Source organism: Cavia porcellus, unplaced genomic scaffold (genome assembly GCF_034190915.1).
Source record: "Cavia porcellus strain 051 isolate PalLab524CR breed Dunkin Hartley unplaced genomic scaffold, mCavPor4.1 scaffold_7, whole genome shotgun sequence".
NCBI lineage: Eukaryota > Metazoa > Chordata > Mammalia > Rodentia > Caviidae > Cavia > Cavia porcellus.
The window spans coordinates 8,148,158-8,163,180 of NW_026947490.1; the positions used below are offsets into that span (position 1 = coordinate 8,148,158).

Below are 15,023 nucleotides of genomic sequence, written 5' to 3' on the forward strand. Positions count from 1 at the left end.
TAAGAAGCAAGAATGTAGTATCCATGCTGAAAACCAGAATTTATCTTTGAGCCACTAAATTACTAGTTTATAACTGTGCTGGTTAATTTCATTGGTCAGTTTCACTGGATCAAGGGACTCCTGAGTAGCTTACAGCATCATGGGTGTGAAGACTTTCAGTGGATTAATTTAATGCCAATCATAGATCCTGGCTGGAAGAGGCAGGTTATTGGGAGGATTCCTCTAGTAAGCTACTATCCTAAAGAGTAGAAAAAGAGAAGATCTGCTGAGCTTGGCTAAAGATTTGCTTCAACCAGCATTGTAAACAGGTTTGGCTTTTCCAAGTGAGGCCTCAGGGAACCTCCTTATGAAAACTAGAGTCATATTTACTGGAAGTCCCAAATCTATCACTATGATAAGGTAGGTTTGTGTGCATAGGGAAGCCAAATGAATATATATTCATTCACTCAGCAAGACTTACTGAACACATACTCTTTGTGTGAGGCATTCTACAGATAAAAACATATTTCCAGAGCAGAATCTACCAGATCTAATTGTGTAGTAGGAATTGAGATGTCTTCATATGCCACAACAAAGCATTGTACTATCAATGGTAAGAAAAAGGTAAAGGCAAATGAGTTTTTAATAAGTGTTACAATGGAACTGAAGGTGATTTTTCTAAAAGCAAAATGATAATAGCGTGATGCCATGGATTTCCTTAAAAGAATATAAATTACTGAGATTATTTTTGATGTACATAACACTCTAGAGTGTGCCCAAAACTTACCATAATTAACTCAGATATTTAAATGTTTCTCAACTTCAAACCTCAGTACTACAAAAAGAACTGTTCTGCCATCTAATTTAGAGGCGCTGGCTATGGCCTCTGGGATTTCAGTGTCTACGCTCTTGTTATATATGTGGCAGGTTTTGCTGAAGGGGGTCTGGGAAGGACGCTGAGTATGGTAGTTGTGGGTGCAAAATAATGCCACACGCTTTGCCATGGAAGATGCTGTTACCTCAGATTTCTGCTGAGACTTTAGATAAAAGGTGACTGGAAGAATGAAACATTAGCAAAATTCAACTTTCCGAATGGTTCATTTTACTTTATATGTATTCACTTCATAGCAAAGAAGGAAAATGTTTATAGGGTTACAAGCTTGTTGGCATACGATTTAGGAGCTGTCACTGCATATTCAAATATTCAATAGCAACTTAAGCTGATTCTATAAATATTAGATATTCTACCACAACAGCTATTTCTCCTTTGACTCTCATGGTACTAATTTTTGATCTGAAATTTCTCTAGTGCATTTCACATGGAAAATATCTCTATAATCATTTTCCAATATGCGTGTCTAGTATGGCATTGCAGTATGGTCTTTTCTTTTGTCATCTGTTTTTTTCCTCTCCATTTCATGATCTTTGAAATAAAAACAACTTCTTTTTGTGAGTATACAATTTACTCCTATTATTAAATATATGAACAAATATAAATAAGTTTGAGAGACAAAGCAAGAGAGAGATGATCTTTCCAGTGACTATTCTTCAATATTCTGTATTTTTCAGTCAGAATACAAGTTTTAGTCCCAAGCAGTCTTCCTTGGTTATCACTGGAGGTACTTATTAGAGAACTAATATGGCATATGAATTTTTAAACTCTTAATGAAAATAATCTCTAGTTGATGACAGTAATTTTGCAAGGTAAAATTACTGGATCCAGTGTATAAATATTTGTAATTAATTGTTACAATAATTTATTTGGACCCTTGGATTCTAGTTGCATCTATACTATTCTGTATTACCAAAAGGAAATTTACATCAAGGAACTGTAAAACTTATTACTTTGCCACTGAACCCAAACCTACTAATCCTATTATGTAGTTCCTAACATTTTGTTTCTTTTGACTGCCTGCCTCATGAATTGTTGGTGCAGTCTATTGATGCAATCTTTTCATTAATCAGAGGTTTTAGAGAACAGTTTTTATTTCCTAAAGTTTTCATTTTTGTACTGTTTTATTTTTAAACTTTATTAGTATATGTTTTCAGGAAATAAATATATCCATCATGGGGAATCAGTATATATATATATATATATATATATATATATATATATATATAATATCTTTCACCTTGGTCCTTTTTATTTTTTGTGTGCCTTGCCTTCTTCCTGTCTCTAACCTTCCCAGATCCAAAGTCTATCACCACATTTCCTATTATCTCTTTTTATTTCAAATAAAGAATAATAGGACAATATACTGAGCTGGGTCAGTGTGTACCAGAAGGTTGCCATTAATCTCTTGGGAATCTAACGTTGCCTAAAATTTTAATTTGGGCTTTATATAGGAAATCATATTAAAATTTGTTTTAATATTTCCCTGAAATGTCTTTAAGGTCACACAAATTTTATATAAAATGAATTAATCTAAACTGTAGCCCACTGAGTAAGAGTCATATTGGTTTTCATTTTCACAATTCTAATGGGAAAATAGTGATGTGTAATTTTAATTTGCGTTTACTTAATAATTCCAAAACTAGTGATACTGAACACTTTGTTGCTATGAGGTATTTGTATACCGTGCTATGTAGTGTACCAATAATTAAGAATGCTTTAATTCTGACATTAAAGTGGAGGGCATCTTTACTCATGAGGTGTATATCTACATGTATATCATTGTTTTTTGTTGGTACTGGGGATTAAACACATACCTAAGACATTTGTATTGGGTTATAGTCCCAGATTTTTTCTTTATTTTTATTTTGATAACACATCTTGATTAGTCATCACATTGCCCAGGCAGAGTTCAAACTTACAATCCCCCTGCTTCAACCTTACATGGTACTGAGATCACACATGCCTGATTTTATATCAATATTTATTTCCTTACCTGCTTTTCCTTCTTTCTTTCTTTTCTTTTTTCTTTTTTCTTTTTATTTATTTATTTATTTTTTGTCTTTTTGACACATAGTCTCACTATGCAGTTCTGGCTGGCCTGGAGCTCATTTTGCACCCCAGGGTGGTCTCAAACTCTCAAGGATCTTGCCTGCTTCAGCCTCCAAAGTGCTGGACCTAGAGCAGTATGCCACGATGCCTGGTTTTCCTTAGTTTTACTAATAGTCAGTTAGATTTATTTAATACGGTTTTTGCTTAATTCGTGTAGTCAGCTCCATGTGTTATCAGGAATGAATGTTGACCAAATTACATTGAAAATCAGAAATCAAATGTGAAATCCAAAATTTTACTGTGTACCATTTATTTCATAAATAGTTTGACAGCTAGATAAAGGCATATTTAAAGAGCAGCACAATATAATTGTTTTGAACTAAATAATGATCCTCATAAAGGTCTGATGATCTTTCTTTCCTTTTAACTAGATAATTTTAAAATTTAAGCTTGACAACAATAAGAGGCAAACTGTCACTTTTTTGAGCTGTATACTGAGACTGATAAACAGAAGAGATTTATATATTTTGAATGTTGCATCATTCTGTTTGTCAATACATAAAAATGTACCTCTTCTTTCAATATTCAGCCCCTAATGGAAAATAAAAACCAGTAAAAAATCAAAGTATTTCTCTATACTTCTCAGAAGAAACTGATGTAGCTTTAAAGTTTCTCTATTATATGTAACTTTCTTTGGTCTATTTGCTATAGCCCATCATCATGAAAACTGTTTTATAAAGTTAGCAAAATTATTTCAAATTAATTAAGATATATGTGAATGTAAAAGTACGTCACTGGCTTAGTTTTCCATGTCACATTTCCTACGCAGCATGGGATGCTACTCTCACCATCAGAATCATCAAGACATTGAAGGCTTTTCCAAGTGCAAATGGAAAACACCTATCCAGGTAGAATCAAGAAATGAATCTCTCTGTCTTTTATTTATTTTCTTTAAGTTGTACATATAGTATATATTTTTAATTTATTTAAAGAGAAACAAAACAAAACAGTAAAAGGTACAAGTAATACAGAATTTCAAGAAAAAAAACACACTAAGAAATCACTAGTTAATAGATTACGTATTGTCATCTTAGAAACAGTTGTCCAAATTACAAAATTAAAGCATACAAAGTGGACAGTCATACAGTGAGACTACAGACAGTTTTGTTCAGTGATCCAACAAAAACTCAGTAATATGGTTTTCTATCCTACACATTTAAATATACATGCACTTATATCCTTTAGATCACTTTATTTCCTCTCTTTGTTACAATAACAATTACACATTTTGTGTTTTATTACTCCCACAGTTCTTATTACTTTTTTTTTGAAGAGAAATAAAAACCTCAAAGATTACAAAGCAAAACAGAGTCAGTTAGAACAGAAGGATGGACATAGTACATGATGCAAAAACAGAATACCAAGTGATCAACAATGGTTACCATTATGCCTCTTGCTATCTTAAAAAGAGTTGCCTATATCATCAGGTATAATAGAATTGAAAAAACAGTACAGAACACGACCAATAAAACCTACATTGAAGACCTTACAGGACTTCAAAAGAAGATCATAGTCAAACCATAATGGGCATCATAGTACATCTTATTGCCTTCAAAGTGGTTGCCTATACCCTCAAACTTGATACTATCAAACAAAAGAGAATATAGTAAAATCAGTCAGAACAAGATGGGGAGAACAATACGGGGGTTCAAATCAGGTTAATAGGAAAACAAAAAGATTACTATAATATATCCCGTATTTTTAAATTTAGTTTTCCCTTAATTAAAAAAATAAGAAAAAATAAATTAATTTTTTAAAAAAAAAAAGGAAAGAAAGGGGGAGATTGAGATAAAAGAGGACATAGCAACAGAACAACACAGGTCAGAACTGAGCAATTTAAGCATAATTTATTTTACCACCAGAAAACCTGACATGATAGTAGTTACCATAGTGTCTCTTTCCTTGAAATATTTGAGTATAAGTTTGTATACTATAGCATCAAACATATCAAGACAGTATGAAGCCATTCAAGAGAATGAAAGTATTACAGGGTATTTAGAACCAACTAACAGAAAACAAACAATGGTTTCTATATTATCTCTTCAAAAATTTTTAAAGGATATAAAAAATATTGTTTATACTATCGCATATATTAAAATATAATAAGATACAACATGTTAAAACCAATGGAAACAGATGAACAACAACTTGATGTGACTTCAAAACAAGATGATGTTAAATCAGAACTAGCTATTATGATGTCTTGTTTTCTTCAAAATAGCTATTCGTACTATCATAGACAATAAAATCGAACAACCCAGATTAAAACCATTCCAATTAATGAGTGAAAACATTATATGGCTTCAAACCAATATGATTGGGAATCATGATTACCACATACTTTTATGCATTCTTATCATTTCTTATACTAGGGAAACTATTCGGTATTTATACATGTGAGTTTGATTTATTTCACTTAAGAGTATGGTCTCAAACTGTGTCCATTTATTTATAAATATCTCAGTGTGATCATTCTTTATAGCTGAGTAGTACTCCATTGTATAAAAATACCACAAATTTTTATCCATTCCTCAGTTAATGGACACTTAGATTGTTTCTAAGAGCTGGCTATTACAAATTGCTGCTGCTATAAACATGGGTACACATATATCACTGTGGTATGATGTTTTCAGTTCTTCTGAGAATATGCTTAGAAGGGAAATAGCTGGGTGAAATGGGTCTTCCAATCCCAGCTTTCTGAGAAATCTCCAGCCTGACCTCCATAATGGTTGCACTAGGCTACACTCCCACAGTGCAGGAGAGTTCCTTTTCCCCCACAGCCTCCCCAGCATTTGTCGTTCAAGGTTTTCTTGATCCTGGTCATTCTTTCACGAGTGAGATGAAATCTCAGTGTGGTTTTAATTTGCATTTCTCTAATGACTAATGATGAACATTTTTTATGTATTTATTTGCCATTTGTATTTCTTCATTTGAGAATTGTGTATTCATTTCAGATGCTCATTTTTGGATTGGGTCTTTGAATTTTGGGGGTCTGATTTTTTTAAATTCTTTATATGTTTTAAACAGAAGTCCTTTGTCTGAGGGACAGTTCACTAAGATTTTTTCCCAGTTTGTGGGTTTTCTTTTCACTATGCTGGAGATTTCTTTTGACATGCAGAAACTTAAAAAAGAGGTGGTCCCAGTTATTGACTCTGGGAAGTATTTCCCATGCAGTTTGAGTCCTGTTCATGAATTCTCCACCTACCCATATGTCTTCAAGGTTTTTGCCCAGTTTGTCTTCCAATAGATTTAGTGTTTCTGTTTTAATATTCATAACTTTGATCCATTTAATTTTAATTTAGTACATGGTGATATGAATGGGTCTAGTTTTAGTTTTCGGCATATGGAGAGGCAGTTTTTCCAACACCATTTATTAAAGAGAGTGTCCTTCCAGTGAACATGTTTGGCTCCTTTATCAAAGATAAGGTGGTTGAGTGTGTTTGTAGTTGTGGTTGTATCTTCTAATCTATTCCACTGATCTTCGGCTCTGTTTTGGTGCCAGTACCATGTTGATTTTACTACGGTTGCTTTGTAGTATAACTTCAAGTCAGGGATTGTGATGCCTCCTGCCTTGCCTTTGCTGCTTAATACTGTCTTTGCTATTCTGCATCTCTTCTGGTTCCAGATGAATTTTAGGAGTGATTTCTCGAGATCGAGGAGGTAGGTTGATGGTATTTTTATTGGGATTGCTTTGAATCTGTATAAGAGTTTTGGGAGAATGGTCATTTTCACAATGTTTATTCTTCCTATTCATGAGCAAGTGATGTCTTTTCATTTTCTGAGATCATCTTCAATTTCTTTTTTCAGTGCATTTTAATTTTCCCTGTATAGGTCTTTCGCTTCTTTCGTAAGAGTAAATTCCTAAACATTTCATTTTTTTGGTTGCTAGTGTGAAGAGTGTGGCTTCTCTTATTTCTCTCTCTGTGATTTTGTTGCTAGTGTATAGGAATTCTATTGATTTTTGAGTATTGATTTTGTATCCAGCCACATTGCTGAATTTATTTATTATATCCAGGAGTCTTTCAATGGAGTTTAGGGGGTCATGTATGTAAAGTATCATATCACCTGCAAATAATGATTATTTAACTTCTTCTTTTCCTTTCTTTACTCCTTTTTTTCTCTCTCTTATCTAATTTCTTGGCTAGTATTTCCAGTACTATATTAAATAGGAGCGGTGATAAGGGACATCCTTGTCTTGTGCCTGATTTTATACTAAAGACCTTCAATTTTTGGCCATTTAGTATGATATAGCTGTTGATTTTTCATAGACAGCCTTTATTATATTCAGATAAAGACCATCTATTCCAATTTTTTGCAAGGTTCTTATCATAAATGAATGTTGGACTTATCAAAAGCTTTTTCTGCATCTATAGAAATGATCATATGATTCTTACTTTTGGCTTTATTGATATGGTGGATTACATTTATTGATTTACATATGTTGAACCATCCCTGCATGCCTGGCATGAATCCCGCTTAGTCATGATGTATAATTTTCTTGATAATTTGCTACATCCTATTTGCCAATATTTTATTGAGGATATTTGCATCTGTGTTCATTAAGTAGATTGGTCTGTACTTCTCTTTTTCAGTTGGGTCTTTCTCAGGTTTTGGTTGTAGAGTAATATTTGCTTCTAGGAATGATTTATGAAGTATTGCTTTCTTTTCAATTTCATTGAAGAGTTTGAGGAGTGTCGGCATTAGGTCTTCTTTGTATTTCTTGTAGAATTCTGCAGTGAATCCATCTGGGCCTGGGCTCTTCTTTGTAGGTAAGGACTTAATTACATTTTCAATTCCATGAATAAAAATTGGGTTATTCAGAAGTTTTACATCTTCTTGATCTAGCTTTGGCACTTCATATGCTTCTAGGAATCTGTCTATTTCTTCTGTGCTATCAAACCTTTGAGAGTAGAGGTTTTCAAAATAGGTGTTGATGATCTTCTGTATTTCTATAGGGTCTGTAGTGATTTCACCTTTTTCATTCCTTATTTCATGAATTTGAGCTTTTTCTTCCCTTTTCTAAATAAGGTTGGCTAGGAGCTTATCAATTTTATTTATTCTTTCAAAGAACCAACTCTTTGATTCATTGATTTTGTAGATTGTTTCCTTAGTCTCTATTGCATTGAGTCTCTATCTTTTAACTAGTGAAAGTCACCATTCATCCAAAAGAGTGGTCTTTATTTTGTTTACTTCGGTTAGCAGATTTTCAATTATTATCACTGCAAAGTAACATTTGTTTGTTGCTATTGTTACCTACATAATATCTAAAATAAACTGATTCTTTAAAACTGAATGGCATTTTGAGGTAATTGTGTGTTAGTTTGTTTATTCATTCATTTTTTTCATATACTTTTGAAATTTAATACCTGAACAGCAGAAATTATTTGGCCTTAGCATTAAAAACTACATAGTGCTGCCCCTGTAGAGTAGATGAGGAAACCTCGATGAAACCACTGGTTGGAAGAGCTAATAATTCGACCACTTGAGAGGCTGAGACAGGAGGTCTGCTGTAAATTCAAGGTCAGCTGGACTACATATTGAGTTCTAGACCAGTCTGAACTACATAGCAAGACTTTGTCTCAAAAAAGCAAGTACAAAAACAAACAAAACCAAAAAAGACCAAGAGTAAAAAAATGGAATTAACACTCTAAAGGAGGTCAGCTGAATCTAGAGCCCTACTTCACCTTGCTGATTTGCTTTCATTTCATATTCCAAATTTAAATGTAGTCTGGAAGATCCTTTATAAGTCCCATGAATGAACAGAGTTCATTCAGCTTTAGAAAAGAGCTTTTAGGGACTAGTTATCTTCCATTGATGCAAATTGGTTGCCTTTTTAAATGTTAAAGTTTTAATTTATTTATGCAATCTCCCATCTCAGTTGCCTTTAATTGTACTTGAAGACAAATGAAGAATGAATAATATTAAAGTTCAATACTCAATGTCATCTGTTTCCACTTAAAACAGTTGGATTTCTTTATTCAATGTAAAAATGAAACAAAATAAAACCCAGCCAGCTCTTATCTTGACTTCTTTCAGGTGTTGTTCTTTCGTAGGGGATGGAAAGGTAGATAAAGTTCAGTGAAGTTGCATTTAAATACTTCAATTAATAAAATCAAATATTTATTGAAACTGTTCTATTCTCAAACAAGTCAATATCCTCCAAGTTTAAAGGTATATTACAAAATTGCCAAGAGGAAATATTACCAATAAAAGAAGAATAAGAAAAGGAATCTTTGACATCCCTAATATTTACAACACCAACATAGTTCCGAGGTTTTATATAATGTTGACTTTTGTGTGTTAAAGGATAACAATGAAGTTTATTAAATTATTTTTACCTAACGGTAAATGCTATAAATATTTTCTTACAATACTATAAGTTTAATCAGCATTTATTTTGAAGTAAATTTAAAAGTTAAATGGAGAAACTAAAAAGATAATTGTTTAATCTACTTTGCACTTTTCAGTTTATCACAGCACCAATACTTTGCAAGGAAATATATGCCCCTCATCTTACAATCAATATTTTGATATAGATATTTTTTCACTAAGTAATACTACAAGCGCTTGCTCAGTGTATCTTAGTATTGGTTTTCACTGCTAAGTTTGATCAACGGTTGACTTTGCAGATGATGTTATGTTTTCATTCCTTGAAAAAGAACAAAAGTATTATTCACATTATAATTGAGAATTTATATTTGTATGTCCTTTGATTTTATATTTCTGGTGAAAGTATACATATCCATCTTAAAGAAATATAAATCAATCATGCTTTATCTGGTTAAATTATACGTGCCACTGTAGTATTATTACTCTTTTATGGGTTATTTGTGGTTTTATGTCTTCAAAAACTCATCGAAAATTAAAATATCAAAATAAAACTATTCAGTGCAATATCTTGAAATTTGTTTTGGTCATTGTTTCTCTGAAAAGTTAGGATTTGTTGGCAAACTGAACATCCGTCTTTGTTTTGAACTTTGAATACTCTACTCTATAATTATAAACATATCACCCGATTTTATCTCCACTGAGAAATGAAGTGGAGCGCAGTCAGTATGAAAGAGACACGAAATATTAGGAATAAGTCTTGTCTACAAATTAAAAGGCATCCTGAACCTGAGAAGGCAGTGTGCCAAGATGCAGTTAAATATTTCACAGACTGTGACAACCATAATCATGATAGTTATGTGACTGCCCATTTACTTTGATGTTTTTGATTAGTTCACAAGTGTTTAATTCTTTAACTTATTGTTTATGAAAAATGACTCATCCATCTTATAGTATTCAACTTTGAAAGAGTAGTTAGGAACTCTGGAGCATGTCAAAGTTATATAATTCCATATAATGTTGTGGTCCAAATCAAAACACAAGAGTTACGTGAAGCTTTGTCAAAGAGAGTGTCGACTTTATCTAATTTACTAACTCAGTAGGGTGACCTCAGGTCTCATTAAGCTTATGCCAATTTTCCTCACGTGGCTTAATTGCATCATTTCCCTATGATGCCTTCATTTTGCAAATCTTGAAACTAATATAAATATTTAAACATTGCAGAAAACCTGAGTGGTTGTGGAATCTTTTTAACAATAGTGCCTAAATCAACTATTAACAACCAAATAAAGAATATTTAGTAGTTTCTTTAGAATTATTGGTTACGGGGCTGGGGATTTAGCTCAGTGGCATAAGCACCTGCCTTGCAAGCAGGCGGTCATGAGTTAAATTTCTGGTACCAATAAAAAACAAAGAATAATTGGTTACAGAATGGATTTATAAAAACAAAAGGAAATATATTATGATGCAAATACAAAGCAATATGAACAAAAAAGCCGGGATTGAGATAAGCACATGGAAATCAGAGAGAAGTAAATAAATTCCAACTTTCTATGTCTTCACATGGCTATTTCTAATAAACATTGAAAAAACAAGAAGAACAGTCAGAACAAATCGAGAAGCTCCAGTGAGAATGGAGGTCACATGTGCATTGTCAGAAGTGTAAAGACAGGAAGAAATTGACTGGAGGGCACAAATAAAGAGGTAGATGCAACCTGCACTCAGTAGGATTTTGAATAGAAGCAATTATAGGGGGGAGTTTAGGATCTGAAATAAAAGCTGAACTGCTACACTGATAAGCCTGCATTTGAGAAAGAATGCATGCTCTCAAAACCTGAAATTAATTGTTATGTATTTTACCATCCAAACGCTCTCAGCCTGTTGGTAAACCTACAATATTGCAAAGTTTATTCTGAATAACATTTTAGAAATCGACCTGTGGCTTTACTTTTCTGAGTCCATGGACAAAGCGCCCAACAGACTATTATAAACCTTTATTCAAATTGTTCACATACATTCGGATTATAAGCATTTTCTTCAGTTCTCACCTCCTAAATAAGCTCGTTTTTTGAAAACATGGATTTAACATTTGTGGATTGAAATCACACATTTGGACTTAGCTGGATATGGAGCAATCAATTCATGAGATAACAGAAGAGAGGAAATGCTCAGTTATAAACAGATATATCAAATGCAGATGATGTAATATTCTCGATAATGAACCATTTTATATGGAGTTTATAATGTGTATACTTTGAAGAGTCAGCCGTTTCTTGTCATAAAAGCCAAACATTAAGTTCAAGGACATCTGCATAGAATGTTGAGTAAGCTGCAGTAATTTTAAGAGGAATGAGTGCCTCTCGTGCCAAGAGATAGCAGATTAATGAGTTGTAACATGAAAGGTAGCACCTAGAGTGACACAGGAGGAGAATATGTGTATGACTTATCCTGTGCTCCAACAACCATATATAAGCACTTCTCTTCCCATACTGACATTCAAATTCAGCATTTGGCTTTGACCAGAAAACCAGACTCACCTCCTCCGACACCATGAGCCACCTCAGCAAGTATTATGGAGGCCTGCGCTATAGCTATGGAGGCTTCAATGGCCTAAGACATGGCTATGGAGGCTTTGGTGGCCTGGGCTTTGGCCAAGGCTGTGGGTGCGGCAGCTTCCACAGACTGGGCTATGGCAGTGGCTACGGAGGTTACGGGTTTGGTTCTGGCTTTGGAAACTTTGGATTTGGCTTCCGCCACCCAGTGTACTATGGAGGACACGGATTCTCCAGATTCTATTGAAATCTACTCTGGAAAACCAATATGTGAAGCCAAAAGAAGATGATTCAACCTAACTATAATAATTAAATGAATTACACTTACCTAGACCCAGAAGAGATGAAAAAGTTCTACAATCTAATCTGAATATTTATCAATTTAAAATTTATATCATAGAATTCCCTGTTCCTGTCTATATTTTCTTAAATGTAGCATTTCTTCAGCTTTCCTTACAATAAATTATCATAAATTTAAACAGCATGCTTGGTTTCCTTTTTTATCTTTCTTGTTAATGTCTTGATAAATTTGGATTTGGATGAAGTTTGAATAATATATTTGACAAGATTTTTCAAGACTTTTACCAATGCCATCCTGGCTAGCACAGAAGTTTTAAAATGTGAAATAATTCACTAAAAATTAAAAATGGCATGAATAATGCGATCCAGGTTGGATCCCAGCTTTAATGAACCCTGGGTACCTTCATCCTACTCCATATCTACTACCCTTCTACCTACTGACCAGTGCAGAATCTTGCAGGTTCTGGTCGTGTGTTTCTCTGAAGCACTAGGTTATCTTGGGAAATTGATCATTTCTGTTAATTTTAATTCTTGAATATTCTATTATAGAATCGAGCTTGTCTGTTTCAAATTTAGCTGTAGCTATATAAATACAAGTTGCAAATAATGGCAAATATAACTTATTTTTTAAAACATCATAATGCATTTGGGAACTTAGATTTACTTACTGAACATATGAATGGATTTTCTGAGCAGGAGAGGATTACAAAATGTTTCACTCAGCTGAGTGAGCATAGTTCTAAAAGAATGGACCTAAATAGGTAAAGCTCAGCATCTCCAGTGGGGGACTATATTGTTTAGTTTGACTGAGCAAATTGGAATTTAGATGAAAATACTTTTCTTCCCTGGTTGATAAACTGCACCACTGTCTGAAGAAACGTGAGTATATTTAAAGTGAAGTGATCAGTGTGATTATCTGAAGTCAGTATTGACACTTATAGTACAATTCAGTTGTATTATATTATTGTAGCATTGATTATTGGATTACGTTTATTAAAAGGTCAGATCTGGAACACATTTACATCTAAGGAATTGCTGTCACTTTTTTATGTGAGAATGGATCATAGCATCTCCAAAACCAGAAAATGTCTGGTGCAATACTTGGGGAGAGTAACATAAATACATCTATGTGATTTGTGATTTTATAGTTCCAATTGATTTTATAAGAATTACATCTCCAAATTAATAACTATTTTAATTTAGGATGCAAAATAAATCAAGGCAGGTTTTGTAGAAACTAGAGAAAGACATAAAGTATAATATGTGAAGTATCCAACGTTTCTTAATTAGGGCAAAGAAACATTAAACATAAACAATGTTAATCCACTGAATTCCATTATTTCAAGAAACTTTTCATAATAGAAACCCCTTTAAAGCTAGAAAATAAGTCATATAGTGGGAATAAATATTTCTGAAAGAGAGAGATAAAAAAAATACCTGTGGGTAAAAAACTCCTGCAACATAATGCCATAATATTAAAAACCCATCTAAAATGGAGAAAATGTTTCAACAAGCATTTATAAGAGGTCAAAAGTGTCCTAATAATCATGCCAAGTATTACTTATTATCAAGTAAACCTTGTACTAAAGAAATACTCAGTCATTGCTGGATAGAAGTAAAGACATGCTCTATGCCAAAACTACACTGCCCACGGTGTTGTGTAATATGTTTATGAAGAATTCTGTGTAGGGTACAGCATGTTCAAATTTCATAGACACAGAAATTTCTTTCGTATAAAAGTGATACCAAGCACTAGAAAAATATGTAAGCTACAATGTCCACAGTATAGTCAATCTAAAATTACTGCAAAATGTCTATCACTGTCAAAGCTATGGGGCAATTAGGAGTTTCTTATGGATAGAACCGAAAATTTTAAAAAATTTGGAAAATAATTTACAAGATCTACTGCAGTTGGTGTTAAAAGGTAGGAATGTGATTGCATTTAGGGAATTATGTGAACCAAAAAGAAGCAATAGAAATATTTGGGATTAGGTATGCTGAGGGTTGATGCAATAAGCTCACCCTCTTGTTTACGGGGGATCCATTCGAACTCTACCTCAAGAGGGTGCCTAAGATCCCAGATAATAATAAATTCTACATATGATGCATTTCCCTATACTTATGTAAGTATGACAAATGTTATGTTATACAAAAATAAGAGATTAACAGTGTGATAGAATAATCTTAAGTCATACTGTAATAAAATTATGTAATTGTAGTCTTTCTTGACTCATTCACTTTATGTGCTTATCCTTCCCTTTATAATGATGACAGATGGCACGTTGCTTACACAATAAGGTGAGGTGAATGGCACTGGCGTGGTGCTGGAACCCTAGCTATGCAAGACTCAAGTAAGCACAACTCTCTGATTCTATGCCAGTTGTTTTCCACCTGAGACTGCTAAATAACTAATGGGTGAGTAGAATACCAAGATGGAGAATGGCATGATTCCTGTTCTAGGTGGATAGGAACTGGTTGGAGTGAGATTTCATCATGCCCTCTCAAATGAAGCCCAATTTAAAACTTGTGAACTATTTATGGAAATTTCCATTTATAATATTGGCCTAGGGCTGTTCTCAGGTAACTCAAAAAGTGAAAGCTGAAGTGCAGATAAGGGGAGATAATTGTATACGAAATATCACCTAAGGTTACACTCAGATTTATAGTCCAGTGTAATAAAATGCGTGTTATCAGTTCCCCTAAGGTCAGGTGCTACTTGAGTTCATTTTTTAAAACCTCTTATAATTTATGTACATTCAGCAAATTGACCCGAGCTTTTGAGAGGCGTGATGCTTACCTTTAAATGCCTTTGAATTTATTCACCCACTCAACATTTATTCATCGTTTTGCTGCTGTCCTGT

At 33.3% G+C, this 15,023-nt stretch overlaps 1 protein-coding gene across 1 annotated transcript; it reads left to right on the forward strand.

Moving 5' to 3' along the window:
- Nucleotides 1-11,821: 11,821 nt before the first annotated feature.
- On the forward strand, nt 11,822-12,336 carry LOC134476704 (keratin-associated protein 19-5-like). The gene has a single exon (XM_063252398.1). It carries the CDS (start codon nt 11,861-11,863, stop codon nt 12,107-12,109), a length of 249 nt encoding a protein of 82 aa, XP_063108468.1. The 5' UTR covers nt 11,822-11,860; the 3' UTR covers nt 12,110-12,336.
- Nucleotides 12,337-15,023: the final 2,687 nt, after the last annotated feature.